General features: G+C 43.4%; 1 protein-coding gene across 2 annotated transcripts in view; it reads right to left on the bottom strand.

Moving 5' to 3' along the window:
* Window positions 1-393: 393 nt before the first annotated feature.
* Window positions 394-19026, bottom strand: part of LOC135219578 (pre-rRNA-processing protein TSR1 homolog) — a gene marked incomplete at its 5' end in the record, with an annotated part of 192625 nt that continues 173992 nt past the window's right edge. For both annotated transcript variants that reach the window (XM_064256460.1, XM_064256459.1), the window contains 1 exon segment: window positions 394-855. In XM_064256460.1, the coding sequence (XP_064112530.1) occupies window positions 617-855 (239 nt within the window).

A 19026-nucleotide genomic window follows, 5' to 3' on the forward strand; every position in this document is an offset into this window, starting at 1 on the left:
TCAAACTGCAATTAATCCCTTAAAAAATTAAGTTATTAGAACAGTTATCAGTAAAATATTAAAATTTTTAGGGTACTGTACGTACTATATAAATTCTAAGAATTTTGTAAAGGGTGTGATATGAAGCAAGCCTGACATATATACCAGATAAGCAGTTGTATTTGAGTTCAGAATATTTGTATTTTTATTTTTACTTTTAAGATTTTCTTAGTCTGCTCCCTTTTGCTAGGAGCTGCCTAATTTAATTTTTTTTTAGATTTTGCAGATATGGCAAATTTGATTTTTCTGAAATTTATATAAATATATAAATTCATTTATATCAGACAATCCTGAACTTGTACATTGTAATTTAAAGATGGAAAAAATTTCTTTGAATAGGATAAAAAAAAAATGTCACTATCAAAACTTTATTCTTAAAACTCACTAATTTAGGACAACAGCAACAAATGAAATTAGAATCATTATATAAATAATATGTATATACATAGCCTGTATGAAGTGGTGGTGTACCTGTACTTTATGTTTTATAGTCTCTCATACTCTTTAGGACCATTAGATAAAAGTTGAAAAGTTTTCTTTTTAAAAACTTAGTACGTATTAGAAAGGGAAAATATGATCAAGACAAAAAATTTACAATTTTTGCTCTTTTCTTAGGCAAAGAATCAACATTGGAGTCTTCATCACTTGACTGGTCATCTACATTCCCAGAAGAGTGGAAGGTATATAGAGGTGGAGGTCGTGGAACATATGGATCAAAGGTCCACTTAGGAAACATTCGTTTGTATAAGTTGAGAAGTACAGTATCTTGGGATTTCAATTTTCCATCAAAATGACATTTCATGTGACCATGCGTACCTGGAAAAGAAAATTTATGAGAAATGATAAGATTGTGAAGTTTACAGATTCATTATAATTTGATCCATGTCTTATATGGTGCAGAATGTACTATGTAGTGCAAATGGTGTTATAGCAAAGCAGACAATTCATTCTACGCTATTTCATGAATTTAACTTACAATCTCTGGCCATTTGTTCATATATGGAAAAAATGTTGGTCTTAACGGAGGGATAAATTCTCTAGCACCAGCTGGAGTCTAGTTAAAAATTACAAGGAATATATGGCAACTGGAGTCACCTAATAGTGAGTAGGAGGAATAGGTGGCAAATGAGTCAGGTAATAGGGAGTAGGAGGAAGCAGTGCAACCTACCTTATCCCCCACTAAGCATCATCCTACCAGTTTCTCTCTAATCGCCTTTGTAGCAAGAAGGTTTTGTGTTTACCTCTCGAAAGAAGCCAGTTCTTTCGCACTTCCTGCTCATATTACGTTTTGGTGTTCATTTTTTCTTTTGTTTTTGTTGTATGAATTCTGTATGATACTGTGTTGTCTCTGTGTTTCTTGCATTTATTGAAATGCACCTGTGATACAGCTAACCATTACTTGTCTTCCACTTGTAGTAAGTGTAAAGCTAACATTTGCAGCTTAAGTAACCCTTGTTCTGAGTGTTACCTTTGGTCTCCTGAGCAATGGAAGAGATTTGAAAATTAGATTAAGTATAAGAGGATACCAACGGCACCATCTTGGGAAGGCTTTTCATCTCCATTGGTGGCAAGCATTCCAGTTTCTTTTTGTTCCACCTCTTCTTTGCCAAAATCTCCTCTCATTGCTGCTGCTGTTTCTCATGAAGATTATTCTACCTCTCATTCACAGTCTCTGTGACATCATCTCATTTGTCAATGGCCATCTCCAACTATGCTGTGTCCATTGATGTCCCTCCCTAAGCCATATATGTCTGCTCCCTCCACTTTCTCACCCAGGCTCTCTTTGACAGAATCGAAGGTGTGTTTCTGAAGAAGTACAGCTGTGTTGAGCTACTGATATCCAAGAAGACATCGCAGACCTCCTTCCTCGTCCTTGTCTTTATCTGCCTCTTCTTTGTCTTCTGTTACACCCATTCCTGTCAGATGTTAAGAGGAAGAAGGACTTCATCAACTCTCCTAGCAAGAACAGTTGCAGGCAATCCCTGGGCCTTCACTCCTCTTCTGGTACTTGGCCGTCCAAGCATGTCTGACCGTGTTGTTCCCATTCCTACTTCCTTGTATAGCTGTGCTTCCCTTGAGGTGCATGGCCATGTCTCTCCATACTTCATGTAATAACAAACCGGCTCATGCCACTGAACACAAGTCCAGAGTCCTCTGGGCTCCAGAGGAGTCCTCTAGGCTCTCTACGGAATGGTCTTCTGCACATGAAGTCTCTGCTCCATCTCATCCTGTTCAGGAATTGAATGTCCACCAAGTTCTTAGGAAAGATGATAAAGCTCCAGTCAAGAAGTTGATTGTGAAGGAATGTTCTCAGGACAGAGACTGTCCCCTTAGTCCTCGCTCTCATTCACTTTCATGTTCTCCCCATAGAGGAAGCAATGGGTGCTCTCACCCAAACATCCGTGACCGTGCTTCAAGTAAATGATAGCCCAACACACAGTCATGACTATAATCCACGCTCTCCATCACACGGCCATGACCATACTTCACGTCATGACAACCCAACACATGGCTGTGCAACTGATAAAGACATTCATCTACTCATGATATCATGTCTTGTGGGTGGGATCAGGATCTCATATCCGGACATGGTTACTCCTCAATCTACAGATTTACAGGACCCCTAAGTAAGTTCTGGAACCTGAATGAGCCTAAGGTCCAGTGATGAAAAATGATGTTCTTTCTCTCTCTGACTGGGTTAACAGACCAGACCATGATTCTCATGGCCCTGGTAGGAGATACAGATCATAAGAATTTATAACTAAATACGCTAAGGTCATTGAGCGTATTCATGGGTGTAACAACCTAGTTGAAGAGACTTTGGCTACCTCCTCTGATCACTTCAAGTGTCAAAGCTCTGCTTGGACCTAAGAAAGAGGCTGAGTCTTCCTTGGGATTGCCATGCTCTATGGATGCTAATTTCATCCTTAGTCAAGGGGATTCGCTTATCTCTGGGTAGGACAATTCATTCTGCCACAGTAGATCCTTCAAGCTGCTTCCTCCACCAATAACTCAACATATGTTTTTTTTTTTATACAACCTCCGAGGTTTCCCTGCAACCAAGGCAAGCTAATCCAGGTCTGGTTCATTTAGGCTTGGGCATTTCTTTAGACCAGTGGTTCTTAACTTCTTAACCTTTTTCAGTGCTTGTACCCCTTGATATCTCAGAAAATGTTCTCATAACCCCATCCAATATAAATACCATACAAACATATGAAAAAGATTGGTGATACAAACCTTGCTGAGAAATTATTGGAGTTTTTAATTACTGAACAAAGGTACTTTATTTCAAATGAAAAGTGTCAATTAGTAAGATACAATGAATGCAAATATATCAGTAATTATGAGTAATGCTACATAATACACCAACACATTTTTAGTGGCTCTTTTGCTGTTGTTTCTCATTAATGATGATGTTCAAACGAGGTTCTTTCTTTGAAAGTGCCAGACGCATGTCATGACTTGCATCCAAACGATTTCTGGCTTTTGTTTTGATATGTAGAAGTTGAAAAACCTACCTCGCATAAGTATGTAGTTGCAAATGGTACGAGGAACTCCAAAGCTCTCCCTGCTAACTGTGGGAATGTTTGGAGTTGCGCACACCAAAACATATCCAGTTGCATTTTTTCAAACTCCATTCGGATTCTGTCATTGATCTGCAACTCCACAAGATCATCATTCTTCATATCATTATCATCCATGGAATCAAGGTTGAAAAGAAATGGATCCCATATCCATCTTTGTGCCATATAACCCTCTTCAAGGTGATAATACCCTTGGAAGGACTGAATCAATTCTTGTAAATGTTCCCTTACTTCATTCACAATGGGCAGCTCTTCTTCAGCACTAGCAGCCTCATTAAGAGAAGGGAAATTTGCAAAATTTCCACTTTCAAGGCGCTTTATCCACACTGGAAGCTTCTTGGTGAGGGTAGACAACTTTTCTCTGGCAGTTATCATATTCATTGCTGTTCCTTGCATAGAGACATTCAGTTCATTGAGGTGTGTGAATATATCTGCCAGATGCCAGAGACAAAATGAACTCCTTGATTTCAAAATGGCCATCTCACTTCTGTGTGGTAAAGAAGAACACTGTGTGCTCAGCTCCAATTTCTTCACAAAAAGATGCAAAAAGACGGTGATTCACTGCACGTCCTCATGAAATTTACAGCATGCACAACAACTGATAAAACAGTCTTCAATTTTTCTGGCAGTGTCTTTGTAGCAAGTGCATGACAATGCAACACACAGTGAGTGACAGTTACATGGGGAACCTCTTTTTTCACCAGGGTAGCAAAGCCTGATTTATTTCCAAGCATGACAGGGGCTCCATCAGTGCAAACTGAACCACACATGTTGAGAGTCATTACATGTTCCAAGAACTCTTTCACAAGACTGAATACATCTGTTGCTTTTGCAGTAGTTTTCAGAGGTTTACAAAATAAGAATTCTTCCACCACTTCCTTCTCTTTCACATACCGAACAAATTCCATCAACTGACTGCAAAAACTAACGTCAGTTGACTCATCCAGCCGAATACTCACTTTGACAGGACTAGCTTTCAGGTCTGTTATCACCTGCTGCAAGATATCTCGACTCGTATCATTAATCCTTGAATGGATAACGTCATTTGACAGAGGTATCTGTTTAAGCTTCTGCCCCTAACACTATTTTTGCCATTTCTAATGCACAAGGTTTCACAAGCTCCTCTGCAATAGTGTGGCCTTTTTTTTCTTTGCACACAAACGTGCAACTTCATAAGATGCTTGCAACAGAGGTTTCTCAACTGGCACAAAACCTAGCTTTGACAGGGTACCACTACGATCAAATCGTTCCCGCTTGATCTTCTAGCTCTTTAAGTCATGTCCAGGATCTAAGCCTCCATGCCGATTGTTGAAGTGCTCATTCAATCTTGATGGTTTGAGATTTGCATTTGCAAATACTGTGTTGCAGAGTATGCACAGTGGTCATTGAGTTCCATCTGCCTCAGTCATACAGGTAAAACCGTAACGAATGTAGACTTACGTTTCTTAGACATCATTACTAGGTCTTGATCACACCGATACCTGGAAAAGTGCAGACCTGGATGCTATAACCATTATAAAATGCCCCACACACCAGTAATTCACCCCAATACTATCAATCACTCGAGCACAATCAAATACAATGCAGGCCCAATTCACACTGTTCACATCGACTCAACTACTCACAGCACAGTGCATGTGCATTGTGCAATACGTTTCTGTATCACGTGAGCTGTACTCATTGGCTCCTCTCACTCTCAGTGAGAACGAAGAACAAAAAGTTAGTGAACTTCTGAAGCCAAGGATTAGAGCCAGGACCAGCGCTAACATGTACCATACGGGATCTCAAGAAAACTTATATGAAACCATAGAAAACGTAAGAAAATTGTTTACACACTAACTTGAAAAAAATTGAGACAATTATAGTAAGAGAAAAATTAATTAAATATGTTTTTTTCTTTCTCATGGTAAATATACGGTACCATTGCACTGGCTATCATGTCTCGTACCCCCAGGTTTAAGGTTTCGTACCCCTTGGGGGTACAGGTACCCCAGTTTAAGAACCACTGCTTTAAACCAAATTAATAAAGCAGTGCCCATACTTCACTCATCAAGAGGCAATTGCCTTAGACTTAGAATCAACCACTTCATCAGCTTTCCAGGCCGCTTCATGGCTTGATTTATGGGTAACAACAGTGGCTAAGATGTCTTCCACTTCTCTGGGCAACACTGAAAAAAATGCTGCCTTCTTTAGGTTGTTGCAATCTGGTAGTACAACAATATCTTAAATGGCTCACTTAACAGCTAATATGTGGGTCAATTGGTTATTAAAAAGAAGAGATGCCATCCTTTACAGTCTTGAAAATTGGCAGTACAGATTCCATACTAGCCTTATGGAATGGATATCTCAAGCTCTGGATCTCTTTTCCTCAAGGACCAGCTTGACACTGCAGTTGCCAGGCATAGAGCAGACAATAATGACTGTCTCGTACATCAAGCTGTCATGAAATCGTCTGGTCTTCTGCGTGCTGGCATTGCAAAACAATCCTCTTCCAGGCCCAAATGAGGAGGCAGAGCTAGAGGAGCCAGACAATAAAATGAGCGCCCTTCTTGACTCACTGCCGTCAGTGGGGGGTGTCTGGCAAGGCAATGGGCAGCACCAAGAACGGGGACCTGGGTAGCTGAGGTTTTACGAGTGGATACTTATTACCGTTCAAGTTCCTTCCTCCCCTCTCCTCCGAGCTTCCTCTTCACTGATCAACATAATCCCCAGGACTGTTGAAACTTCTAGCTCTCCAAGAGCAAACGGAGAAAATGATGGTGAAGGGAGCTTTGGAGGAGGTAGTGCATGACCCTTCTCCAGGTTTCTACAGGTGCATCCTCCTGGTTCCCAGAAAGTCACAGTTCAAGATGGAAACCTAATGCACAGTCCTTGCAGCCATCAGAAAGAATGACTTCATGCTCATGATAGACCTGAAGTATGCACACTTCCAGATTCCAAGTAACCAATCATCCAAGAAGTTTCTTTGCTTCAGCCTTGGAGAGATTAGTCTATCCATTCAAGGTTCTTTGCTTCGATCCATAAACTACCCCACAGAGTTCACCCTGGGCACATTCTCACAGATTATGCATCTTGAGATACATCAATGACTGGATAGTCCTTGAAATTTATCATGGTGCCTGAACCACGACAGAATTGAAGTTAAATCTTTTGCCCAGCCAGAAAATCCTATACCTGGGGATGCTCATAGACATGACAGCGACGTGGGCGTTTTCCATCAGATCAATGAGCATAGACTGATCACTTTAGATATGAAACCAGTTAGCAGGCCTCTTGACTCAAAATCAGTCCCCAGATCTCCACCATTGAAGCGAGAGCAGAGAACTATGAAGACTTCCAAATGCTTGTGTGGGAGGTTTCCAGCAAACATATCCCAAGAGGATGCAGAAAGACCTTCATCCCTTGCCTAACAGATCAAAGTAAAGACCTATATGAGGAATATGTACAAGCATATAATACAGATCCATTCACTGAAAATACTATCAACCTAAGTGAGACCCTAATTGCTTCCATGGTAAATGGAAGGCAAGAACCGATATGCAACAGGGACATGACCCATAACAGCAAGAAGCATGGACTACAATAAAGAAACTGAATACTGAAAAAACACTTGAACAAGAGTGGCCGCCGTGAGACCGGATAAAGTGCCAAACCAATTACTACTCTGTGGCAAACAACCCAATAAAGAATGAGGATACCTCAAGAAAATGAAGTCTGAAATGGACCGCATCATGCGAGAGTGATGAGCAATTCAACCTGTTCACCATGGAGAAACTTCAAGAAGCCATAAAACACCTAAAACCGGGCAAAGCAGCTGGACTTGATGGTATCACAACAACCAGATCATGGATACTTGCTCTCTTTAACAACTGTGCAACAAGTCTAAATATCCCGAAGATATGGAAAAGAGCAAGAGTTGTTGACCTACTAAAACCTGGAAAAGATCCAGAGAGCAGAAAAAGCTACTGTCCCATTTCCCTCCTATGCATTCTCTACTAACTATATGAATGAATGATAATGGCCCGCTTATGCCCAACATTGGAACAATTATCACCAGACCAGGCTGGAACTTCACTCAATACATCGAGGATGGTTTCGAGGCCAGACAAATTACCGGTGCAATTTTTGTAGATTTGACTGCTGCATATGACACAGTAAATCATAGAATGCTTCTTCTAAAGCTGGCCAAAGATGTTCATAACACAAAGATTGTAAAGATCATACAATCATTGCTCACAACCCGACGCTTCTTTGTTGAAATGGATGGGAAGAAAAATGGTCTCCCACAATGCTCTGTTCTGGCCCCAAAACTTAACATCTATACAAATGACCAGTCAGAAGGTTTATATATGCAGACGACTTATGTATCGCCACACAAGCACGCACATTCGAAACTATCGAAAGGAGACTATCAGCTACTCTTTAACATTTCACAGAGTACTACAAATGTAACTCATTTAATGACAATCCTGTAAAGATACAGGTGTGTGTATTCCACCTAAATAATCATCAGGCAAAAAGAAAATTAAACATCTGGAATAATGAGAGACTTGAGCATGCTGACTTCCCTGTATACCTGGGAGTCACAACAGACCGAACCCTGTCCTTTGCGGAAAATGTAAGGAAACTCAAGTCAAAAGTTGCCACGAGAAACCATCTACTAGGCAAACTTGCTAACTCTCACTGGGGAACAGATCCGAAGACACAGAGAACAACAGCTCTGGCATTATGCTACTCTACTGCTGAATACTGCTCAGCACCATGGGCAAGATCAAGATCACAAAATAAATCCTGAGCTTAACTTATGTAGAATAATAACCGGCACCTTGAAACCAACACCTCTTCCCGCACTATACAGATTGGTGATAATGCACTAACACACATCCGCAGAGACATCTATGCCGGGACAGAAAAGCATTCAGAAGACTGAAGTCCAGGAAGGGCTTTATGACCATCCATAGTTTGGATCCTGAACAGTCAGCCCAACATAGGCTCGAAAAGTGGAGAGAATGGGACCACTACCCACCAAATGCTGCCATCCAGAGCCCAAATGAACAACTTTCAAGTGGAATAACCCTCTCAAGAAAAGACTGGGTAACATTAAATAGAGCAAGGACTGGAGTGGGTTATTCTGGAAGCAAAACCTATAAATGGGGACTCTCACCCACTAGTGAGTGCCAGTGTGGCTATCCAGTACAAAAATTGCAACACATCCTTCGTGAATGTGAACTGGGACCCACCTGCAGAGATCAAGACTTCTTGAATATCAATGAAGGTGCCAAACAATGGATCCAGTACTGGTGCAACAAGATATGATGAATGAGTAGAAAACTTCAGGAGCATAGCCCAGTCCTTCTCGTCCAAACAGAAGCAACCAGCACATCAGCAGTAAGGTCATTCTAGGTTACTTGTCATCCCTGGGGAGAAACTGGTTCCTCACGATTGTCTTCAATGAAGATTCAAGGAGTTCTGGTCCCCTACAAGGGATTATTCCATTTTCTGGTTCCTCTACCAAAAGAAGTAAGACAAGCACTTACGGAATTTCAAGAAAGGGTGACTGGGCAATCCATGTCCTCATGTCCGACTACACTATAGTTGTAGCTTATGTCAACAAATAGGAAGGGGAGCTTATTGTCCCATCAACTTCACAAATTGATAGTTGAAATACACCAGTGGTCAGTCTCCCATTCAATAGATCTCTCAGCCAGATGCATTCCAGGAAAGAGGAATGTTGTAGGAGACAAACTGAACTGTTGGGGTCAGATCCTGGAGACAGAATGGTCACTTCATCAAGAGGTAGCGGAATGGCTATTCCATATGTCAGAAAGGCCAACAGTAATCTTTTTGCAACAAGGTTCAACAAAACTAGAGTAGAGGGTTTTCGTTTGGTTGTTTCAGAGGACGCCAGACAACCTGAAAGCTTATGCCTTACCCCAATTTGAAGTGATCAATAGAGTGATTGTTGAAAATCTCAGGACGACCCTGGTGGATCCCTTTTGGGCACATGCAGAATGGTCTCCAGACCTAACTTTGTGGTACGAGTGAGGTTAAATAACTAGTTCCTATATATTTGTGGTCCTTGAAGTTTGTTTACCTTTGGGGTTCCTCCTTTATTTGTCTTATGTTGTCTGTTTGTACTTTATTTGTTTAGTATTGTTCTTTTATATGTGTTTATTATGGTTGGAATCTGTAACTAACTGTGTGTATTTTGTTGCAGAGGAATTGTCTGTACAATAAAACCATAGTTCAGTCTCTATCAGGTTTATATCAATTTATAGTACATTTTCAATCGCCATGGAATGGCTTGTATGCCCACCACGGTTTGAAGTAGACCCCGACTCTGCCCAGGCTGCCAAGGAATGAACACACTGGCTGAAGACATTTACTAACTCCGTCCAAGCTGTTAAGACAACTACTCCTACACTTGACAAATTAGTTCTTCTCACCAACTATGTGGCTCCTTGTGTGTATGACTACGTTTCCGATTGCAAAACTTATGAAAAGGCTGAGGAGGTTCTTACCTCTTAGTAAATAACTGAAAATGATATTTTAATGATAAAATAAGGTTTCACATATACTTACCAAACAATTACATTAGCTGTACGCTTTCTTACCTGGCAGTCGAAAATTCAAATTCCTGGCAGCGGTAGCAGCGCTGCCATTGTTTGTGTAGGTGATACAGATCCCGCCCACTTTCGGGAATATCTGGTACTGCTGAGCTTAGACTCTTCAATTCGTTGAGCAGCAACATCCATCTGTGGGGAGGAGGGAGGGCTTTGATTATGTAATTGTTTGGTAAGTATATGTGAAACCTTATTTTATCATTAAAATATAATTTTCACATAAGTGACTTACCAAACAATTACATTAGCTGACTCCACATTACCCGGAAGGTGGGTATATGGACAGTTTTATAAACAAAAACAACAGTCATATGCTCACATTATATATAATGTCTGCAGTACCTTACTTTGTGAGAGAGCAGCTACATGTAGATACTGCCTCTGGTCGGCGCTCACATCACATGTAGGAGACGTGGCAGTAAAGGCCAGGGTCGTCCCTACTAATGGTGGGATTTTTGCAATCATGGAAGTGCACCGATGATTGACAAAAACAACAATAACTTGCCCTTGCCCTGGGCGAAAAGACCAGATAAAAACCACACAAAACCATCACCTACACTAAAAACCATATGGTACCCTTATCCAGATATAAGAACTGGTGGATACGTACATGTACCCCCAGGCTTCCCACACACTCAAAAAACCTCAAATTCAAGGCGAGGAGATAGTAGAGGGAAAAAACCAGGTCCCCCTATGCTTCCTCTCCCAACACCATTCCTGCTACTGACAACGGTGCCAATCTAAAGCAGTTTTCGTAAGTAGTTTCTACCTCCTTCAAATAGTGCGATGCAAACACCGATTTCGACCTCCAGAATGTAGTTTGCATAATGGAGGATAAGAGACATATTCTGTCTGAAAGCCAAAGACGTTGCTACTGCACAAATTTCATGCGTCTTCACTTTCAGCAACCTAAGAGCATGTTCCTGAGTTTGGGCATGCGCTTCTCGGATCAAACTCCTCAGGAAAAAGGACATTGCATTCTTTGAAAGAGGTCGAGACGGGTCTTTCACCGAGCACCAGAGTCGGCTCAACTCTCCTCTCACAGTTTCTGTCCTAGTCAAGTAGTGTCTGATGGCTCTGACCGGACACAATGTACGTTCCTCATCTTCCAACCCAACTAAGTCCGTTAGGTTCTTTATCTTGAAAGAACGGGGCCAAGGATTCGAAGGATCCTCATTTTTAGCAAGAAAGTCTGTTACATAAGAGCAAACTGCATTGCCCTGGGCGAAACCCACTTCCTTACTCATCGCCTGCAACACACTTACTCTTCCCGCTGTGGCTAAGGCGACGAGGAATAGTGTCTTCCTAGTTACGTCCCTCAAGGTAGCAGAATTCAATGGTTCAAATTGGGGGCCGTTGAGCCACCTTAAAACTACATCCAAGTTCCATTCCACTTCTTCAAGCTTGAAAATCTTGGAGGAACTAAAGGATCTGATCAGGTCACTGATGTCCTTATTTGACGAAATGTCGAGGCCTCTATGCTTGAAAATCGATGAAAGCATGGCCCTATATCCTTTAATAGTTGAAGTGGCCTACTTCCTGGTATCCCTCAGAAATAACAAAAATTCCGCAATTTCTGTTATAGATGTCTCAGAAAAAGAGATGCTATGTCATCTGCACCATGACCTAAAGGCTCTCCACTTGGACTGGTAGAGCTTGGCAGAGGAGCTTCTGCAGCTAGTAATAGCTTCTGACGCCCTTCGCAAAAACCCTTTTGGTCTGACCAGGTACCTGACAGTCTGAATCCTGTCAGGGCCAGAGCGGACAACCCTTGGTGAAATTGGTTGAAATGGGGTTGTCTGAGAAGCGATGGATTTTGAGGAAGTAGTCTGGGAAAATCCACCATTCCTGGGCCAGAATGCCGCTACTAGGGTCATTGTCACATTTAAGACCTCTCTTATCATCCCGAAGGGAGGAAAAGCGTAAACGTCCAGTCCTGTCCAATCTAGCAGCATCGCATCTGTTCTCCACGCTAGTGGTTCTGGAATCGGAGAACAGAAAATGGGAAGGCGATTGTTCCTCGATGTGGCGAACAGATCTATTGATGGTCTTCCCCAAAGCTTCCAGAGGTCCTGACACTCTCTCGTTCAGAGTCCATTCTGTTGGTAACACCTGATTTACCCGACTCAGTTCGTCTGCAAGTACGTTCATTCTCCCTTGCACGAATCTTGGAAAAAGGGTGATCCTCTTCTCGTTCATCCAGGTGAGGAGATCTTCGGCTATCTTGTTGAGAAAGAACGAGTGGGTCCCTCCCTGCTTCCGTACATATGACAACACTGTGGTGTTGTCCGAGTAGACCGCTACGTTTCTTCCGATGACTAAGTGGTCGAACGCTTGTAGCCCTAAGAAGATGGCCTTCAATTCCTTCCCATTGATGTGCAAGGTCTTTTCTCGTTCTGTCCACAGACCTGATACTCTCGTCTCCTAGGAGGGCTCCCCATCCGCGGTTTGAGGCGTCTGAGAAGAACCGCAGGTCGGGGTTCGACACGACTAGGGAGATTCCTTCTTGTAATCTTTCCCTTGAATGCCACCAACGAAGATCCACCTTTATCTCTTCTGTCAGGCGGAAAACTAGAGTTCGACTGTGTCTTCCGAGACCAATTTGCTTTCAGGAAGAACTGAAGCAGCCTCATGTGTAGGCGTCCTAACCTGACAAAACTCTCCAATGAAGCCAGGGTCCCGAGTAGGCTCATCCATTCGAGCGCTGAGCAGGACAGGCGAACCAGAAATTGCTGGACTGTCGACAGGCAGGACTCTATCCTCTTCAGGGAGAGAAAAACCCAAAAAGCTAGAGTCTTGTATCATCCCTAAATAGAGAATCCTCTGAGTTGGAATCAATTGGGACTTTTCTGTGTTTACTATGATACCCAATTGTTGTGTCAAAGTAAGCGTCTTCTCCAAGTCCTTCACACACTGACGACTGGATCTGGCTCTCAGGAGCTAGTCGTCTAAGTAAAAAGCTGTGTTGATCCCCATCAAATGCAACCACTTTCCCAGAGGAGCGAGAATCCGAGTAAATACTTGAGGGGCGGTTGACAGACCAAAGCAGAGGGCTCTGAACTGGAAGACTCTTTTTGAAGACGAATCTCAGAAACTTCATGGAGTTCTGATGGATGGGGACATGGAAGATGCATCCTTCATGTCGAGAGATACCATCCAGTCGCCCGGTTGGATGGCTGACATTATCGATCGACTGGTTTCCATTCAGAATTTCGTCTTCCGGACGAAGAGGTTCAGAGCGCTTACGTCCAACACGTCTCCATCCCCCTGATGCTTTGGGGACTACAAAGAGCCTGTTGTAAAACCCAGGGGAGTTCGTGTCTGTTACCTCCTCTATGGCCTCTTTGTTGATGAGCTCTTATACTTCTTTGGCTAAACCCAAAGCTCTTGTTGATCCTGTAGAGTATGCTGTCAAACAGACAGGTGTATTGGACAGTGGTGGATCCTGCGTAAAAGGGATCACATACCCCTCTTGAAGCACCTGTATTACCCACTGTTCTGCTCCTCTTCAACTCCAATCCTCCCAGTAGTCGTGGAGTCTTGCCCCCACGGGTGTGTGAAGGACCTTCCGATCATTTATCTGTCTTAAAGGAAGGTTTCTTGGTAGACTTGGAGGTGGTTCGTAGATTAGTTCTTGGTCTCTGCTACCATTTCGACTTACCTTGTCGAAAGGGATGCTTTGGTAGAGGAGAAGCTTTGGCTGGAGGTTCCTTAGGTTTTCTTGCTGACTGAAAAAGATCATTGGTGGTCTTTTTCTCGAGGTCCGACAGCACATGCTTGATGGTTTCTTCTGGAAACAGGTGAGATTTACTCAGGGGGGAGAACAACAAAGCCAATTTTTGGTTTGTGGTTACTCCTCGAGATGTGAAGGAGCACCACCGTTCTCTCTTCTTTAGTACTCCCATAGTGAATAGGGTGCCAATCTCCTGAACCGTCTCTCACTGCCCTGTCCGCACAGGACAACATATTGAGCCAGTTGGCAGAAAAATCCTCATCCAGAGACTGGCAATCTTCAATTTTCCTGGCTAACGCTGCAATAGTCCAATCCAGAAAACTGAAGACTTCGATCAACTTGTATAAGTTCTTCACCAGGTGATTAACTCGGGTGAAGAGAACAACACTTTCGCAGCCGAGAACGCTGCTCTTCTGAGAGAGAGTCCACAAGACCGGAGAAGTCTCCTTGGGAGGAGGCAGAAACTCCCAAAAAAGGAACTTCTCCTGTCGCATACAACCTGTAGGTTTTATTCTGCAGCTTCGACGGAGGGAAGGCAAACGAAGCCTTGCCTGACTTCCTCTTCTTAGCAAGCCACTCTTCTACTTCCTTCAGTGCTTTCTTCAAGGACTGAGAAAGAACTGGTTTCGGTAACCCCAAAGGCGCTGATCTTCTATCCTTCACAAACATCGACGGAGGTGAAGGCGAAGCTGGTTCAAAAAAGTCCGGATAAATCTGTAAAAGAAACCTTAACAGACTAGAATAAGCAGAAGAGGGCTTCGAATCCTGGTCTTGAGTTTCCTCTTCCAACAGGACAGCCGATGCCTCTTCTTCCTCTTCCGTCTGGCTCGTTTTCTTCAAAAAGACCATCAATTCTTGAAGTTGATGTTTAAAGGGACCCAAAGTGGAATCCTTTAGCAAGGGTTTGGCCTTCGAATCATCCTTAGGCGAAGACGAAGTCGAGGCTGTCGTACGGCTCTTCTTCGAAAACGAACGACTGCGAGTCGAAACAACACGAGACGTATGAGTTGAATGAGGCGAACGAGTCGAAACAGCTCGAGACGAATGAGGCGAACGAGTCGAAGCAGCTTGAGGCGAAAGAGTCGAAACAACTCGAGACAAATGAGGCGAACGAGTCGAAACTCCTATCGATACACAACGAGGCGAGTCAGTCTCGCAAGCGGGCGAGCGCTGTAACGCACGTAAGCGTCTGACTCCGTCCGAAGTTACGCTATCCGAAGAGGACTGACGATCTTCCCGGAAAAACTGGTCCAGCGCGAAACTGCAGGAAGGTTGTGGACTCCAGTGCTCCTTGGATTTCTTAACAGGCACTCCTCTACCACAGCACAACACTAGGAGCTACTGCATGCTCCGAAACACTCCTACCGACCATTAGGACCTTCACAGAAGGTAAATCAGTAAGAGATTCGGCAATAGATTCAAACCTCTTATCGACCCTACTCTTAAGACAGGCAATGGTGTTGGGTTCAGAATTAAGGGAGCTTGGTAAAGGAGTGGGTACAGATTGAGAATTGGGAACAGGGTCAATAGCAATGACAGGTTCAACAACATTGACATCATGATCAACAATATCATCCTGACGGGATTCCTGGCTAACCAAAGCTTTGTTAGTTCGTCTAGCCATGGCTTTTCTTTCTCTATCCCTTGCCAGTTTATGTAAATGCAATTTTAAGGTCTTCCATTATTCTCAAGTCCTAATCTTTACATTCATCACATCTTATGTCTATTGAACAAATTTGTTCCCTACAATCTGAGCAAATAAATGTGTGAATCATATGATTCCTTAGTCAGATGAGTATTGCAGCAATGAGTCTGACACACTAAGTTCAGCCGAAATCATCATTATCGGTAAAGTCATATCATACAAAATTTCAAAATCAGAAATAATAGAGCCTAACTATCTAATTGTGCCCAAACATAATCAGAGTACTTCACCAAAGTGATGAGAATACAACATAGATAGAACGAATTCCAAAATTAAGCTGGAGCTATCAGTTGTAGTACAATAATCAGCCAGCAGAAACAAATTGAAGCCATGTTTGCTAGTTGTTCATCTCCAGCCCCAAAAATGGGTGGGAGCTCGTAACTTAGCCGCTAGAAATTGCGCAACTCGCATATTTTCAAAATTCTAGCTGCCAATTATAGAAACTTTTAGCTATATAATTAATGGGAAGTTACTTAATAATACATTACTGGGTAAGTAACTTAACAAATATCTTTTATCAGAGCTATCAAACTGCACACTTCACAACTCCAAGAACATGATATTGTTAAGATACAATAAAGTTTGTTCATACTTACCTGGCAGATATATATATTTAAAGTACCCACCCACCTCCCCTCAGGAGACAGTGGAGATAGAAATCTGAGAAAATGGGAATGGTTCCTGATACCCGCCTCCCAGCGGCGGGAATGGGTACTAACCACCCTACTCCCACTACGTGTGTCGTAAGTTTTTAGAAATTCTGTCGGACTTCAGAGAATACAGCTATATATATATCTGCCAGGTAAGTATGAACAAACTTTATTGTATCTTAACAATATCATTTTGTTCATGAAACTTACCTGTCAGATATATATATAGCTGAATCCCACCTTTGGCGGTGGAAGAGACAGAAAAGGATTTTAGGAAACATATACATGTAGATGATTGACATCTTGGTTCCTTACCTGTTAGCATAGCTGACTTCATGATTACTGTCACCCAAGCCTGCATCTGCTTCACTAGAGTTACCAACAAGAGCGCACCAACTACACAGGTCACACCTGTGTAGTTGGTGCGCTCTAGATGATCTGTCAACGGGGACGTGACCACAATGTGACTAGACCATGACCATACTTCTGAGGGCAACGAGGCAAAACCACCACCTAAGTTAGCCTAACACAATACTCCCACATAAAAAGGCTAATAGAAGGGAAGTCCACATTCGGCGGCCGACCCTACAACCATAAACAAAACAAAGACTGAAAAACTCACCTACCCTTTTCTATGGGAAAGGATGAGTGCTACCTCCTGCCCTCAAAATAGTGTCTGCGGCGACATATGGCCCAAGAGAGTAACAGTTTTCGTACGTCGTTCTCACCTCCCGTAGGTAGTGCGAGGCGAACACTGAGTTACTCCTCCAAAAAGTGGCACTCAAAATGTCTTTGAGGGCCATATTTTTCTGGAAGGCTATCGAGGTCGAAATAGCCCTCACTTCGTGAGCGTTTACTCTCAACAGTCCAAAGTCACTATCCTTACAAGATGAGTGGGCCTCCTTTATGGTGTTCCTTAAAAAGAATGCCAGCGCATTCTTGGACATGGGCATATCTGGTCTCTTGACCGAACACCATAAGTTCTCCGCAGAACCTCTACAATTCCTTGTTCTCCGAAGGTATTCTCTTAGAGCCCTGACAGGACACAGGACTCTTTCTAGCTCTTGACCAATGATCTCGAACGCCTTAGGCCAAGGGTTGGAGGGGTTCTCATTCTTAGCCAGAAACGTCATTCCCAAAGAGCAGACCGCATTATGCCCTTTGAAGCCGACGTGCTTACTAATAGCTTGTATCTCGCTAACTCTCTTTGCCGTCGCCAGAGCAGTTAGGAATACAGTCTTCTTCGTCAAGTCTCTCAAAGACGCAGTGTGAAGAGGTTCAAAGCGACTTGACATTAAAAACTTCAAGACCACGTTTAAGTTCCAAGAAGGCAACTTCGGTAGAGGCACCTTGGTGGTCTCAAAAGATCTCAATAGATCATGGAGATCTTTGTTATTAGCTAGGTCTAGACCTCTATGGCGAAAAACCACAGATAAAACACTTCTGTAGCCCTTAATGGTCGACACTGCAAGCTTCAAATCTCGTCTGAGAAAAAGTAGATAGTCGGCGATCTGGCTCACAGAGGTCGTGGTAGAGGAAACTCCTTTCTTCTTACACCAGCTCCTAAAAGCTGCCCACTTCGATTGGTACACCGCGATTGATGATGATCTCCTCGCGGTGGCGATAGCTTTAGCCACAGGTTTTGAAAAACCTCTCGCTCTGGCCAGCTTCTGGATAGTCTGAACGCAGTCAGACTCAGAGCGGAGAGGTTTTTGTGGTACCTCTCGAAGTGGGGCTGTTTGAGTAGATCTCTCCTTAAAGGAAGAGATCTCGGAAAATCTACCAGGAAGGACATCACCTCTGGGAACCAGTCCGCTGCGGGCCAAAAGGTGGCGATTAACGTCAACCTCGTCCCTTCCGAAGCTGCAAACTTTCTTATCACTTCCCCCAGAATCTTGAAGGGGGGAAATGCGTAGAGATCTAGGCCCGTCCAATCCCATAAAAGGGCGTCTACTGCTACTGCTCCCGGATCGAGAACCGGGGAGCAGTAAAGAGGAAGTCTCGCCGTTCTTTATGTCGCAAAAATGTCCACCAAAGGACATCCCCAAAGACCCCACAGCTCCTGGCATACGTCCTGATGGAGGGTCCACTCTGTCGGCAGCAATTGTCCTTGTCGACTGAGGAGATCCGCACGAACGTTCTCGACTCTGGCAATGAACCTTGTTAAGATCGTGACTTCTCTCGCCTTCGCCCAAAGAAAAATCTCTTTCGCTAGAGCGAACAGGGAGCGAGAGTGCGTTCCTCCTTGTTTCTTCAAGTATGCCAGGGATGTGGTGTTGTCCGAGTTGACTTGGACCATGCGACGGGAGTCTTTGTCTTGAAAGAACCGGAGCGCTAACTGAACCACTGCCAGCTCTTTGAAGTTGATATGCCAGGCTACCTGTTCCCCTCTCCAGGTGCCTGACACTTCCTCCCCCCCTAGTGTTGCTCCCCACCCCGTGGATGACGCGTCGGAGAACAACACTAGGTCGGGGTTCCGAAGCTTGAGGGACATGCCCTCTGACAGCTTCAACGGATCGAGCCACCATCTTAGATGGCTCTTTACCTCTTCTGAGATGGTTAAAATCATGTCGAGTTGTCCTTGTTGTCCCCTTGTCTGTCCAGCTGTCCGACAGGAAGAACTGAAGAGGTCGGAGGTGTAGCCTCCCCAGGGAAACAAACTTCTCCAGCGAGGAAATGGTCCCCAGCAGAC

This window comes from Macrobrachium nipponense, chromosome 1 (assembly GCF_015104395.2).
Source record: "Macrobrachium nipponense isolate FS-2020 chromosome 1, ASM1510439v2, whole genome shotgun sequence".
Lineage (NCBI taxonomy): Eukaryota > Metazoa > Arthropoda > Malacostraca > Decapoda > Palaemonidae > Macrobrachium > Macrobrachium nipponense.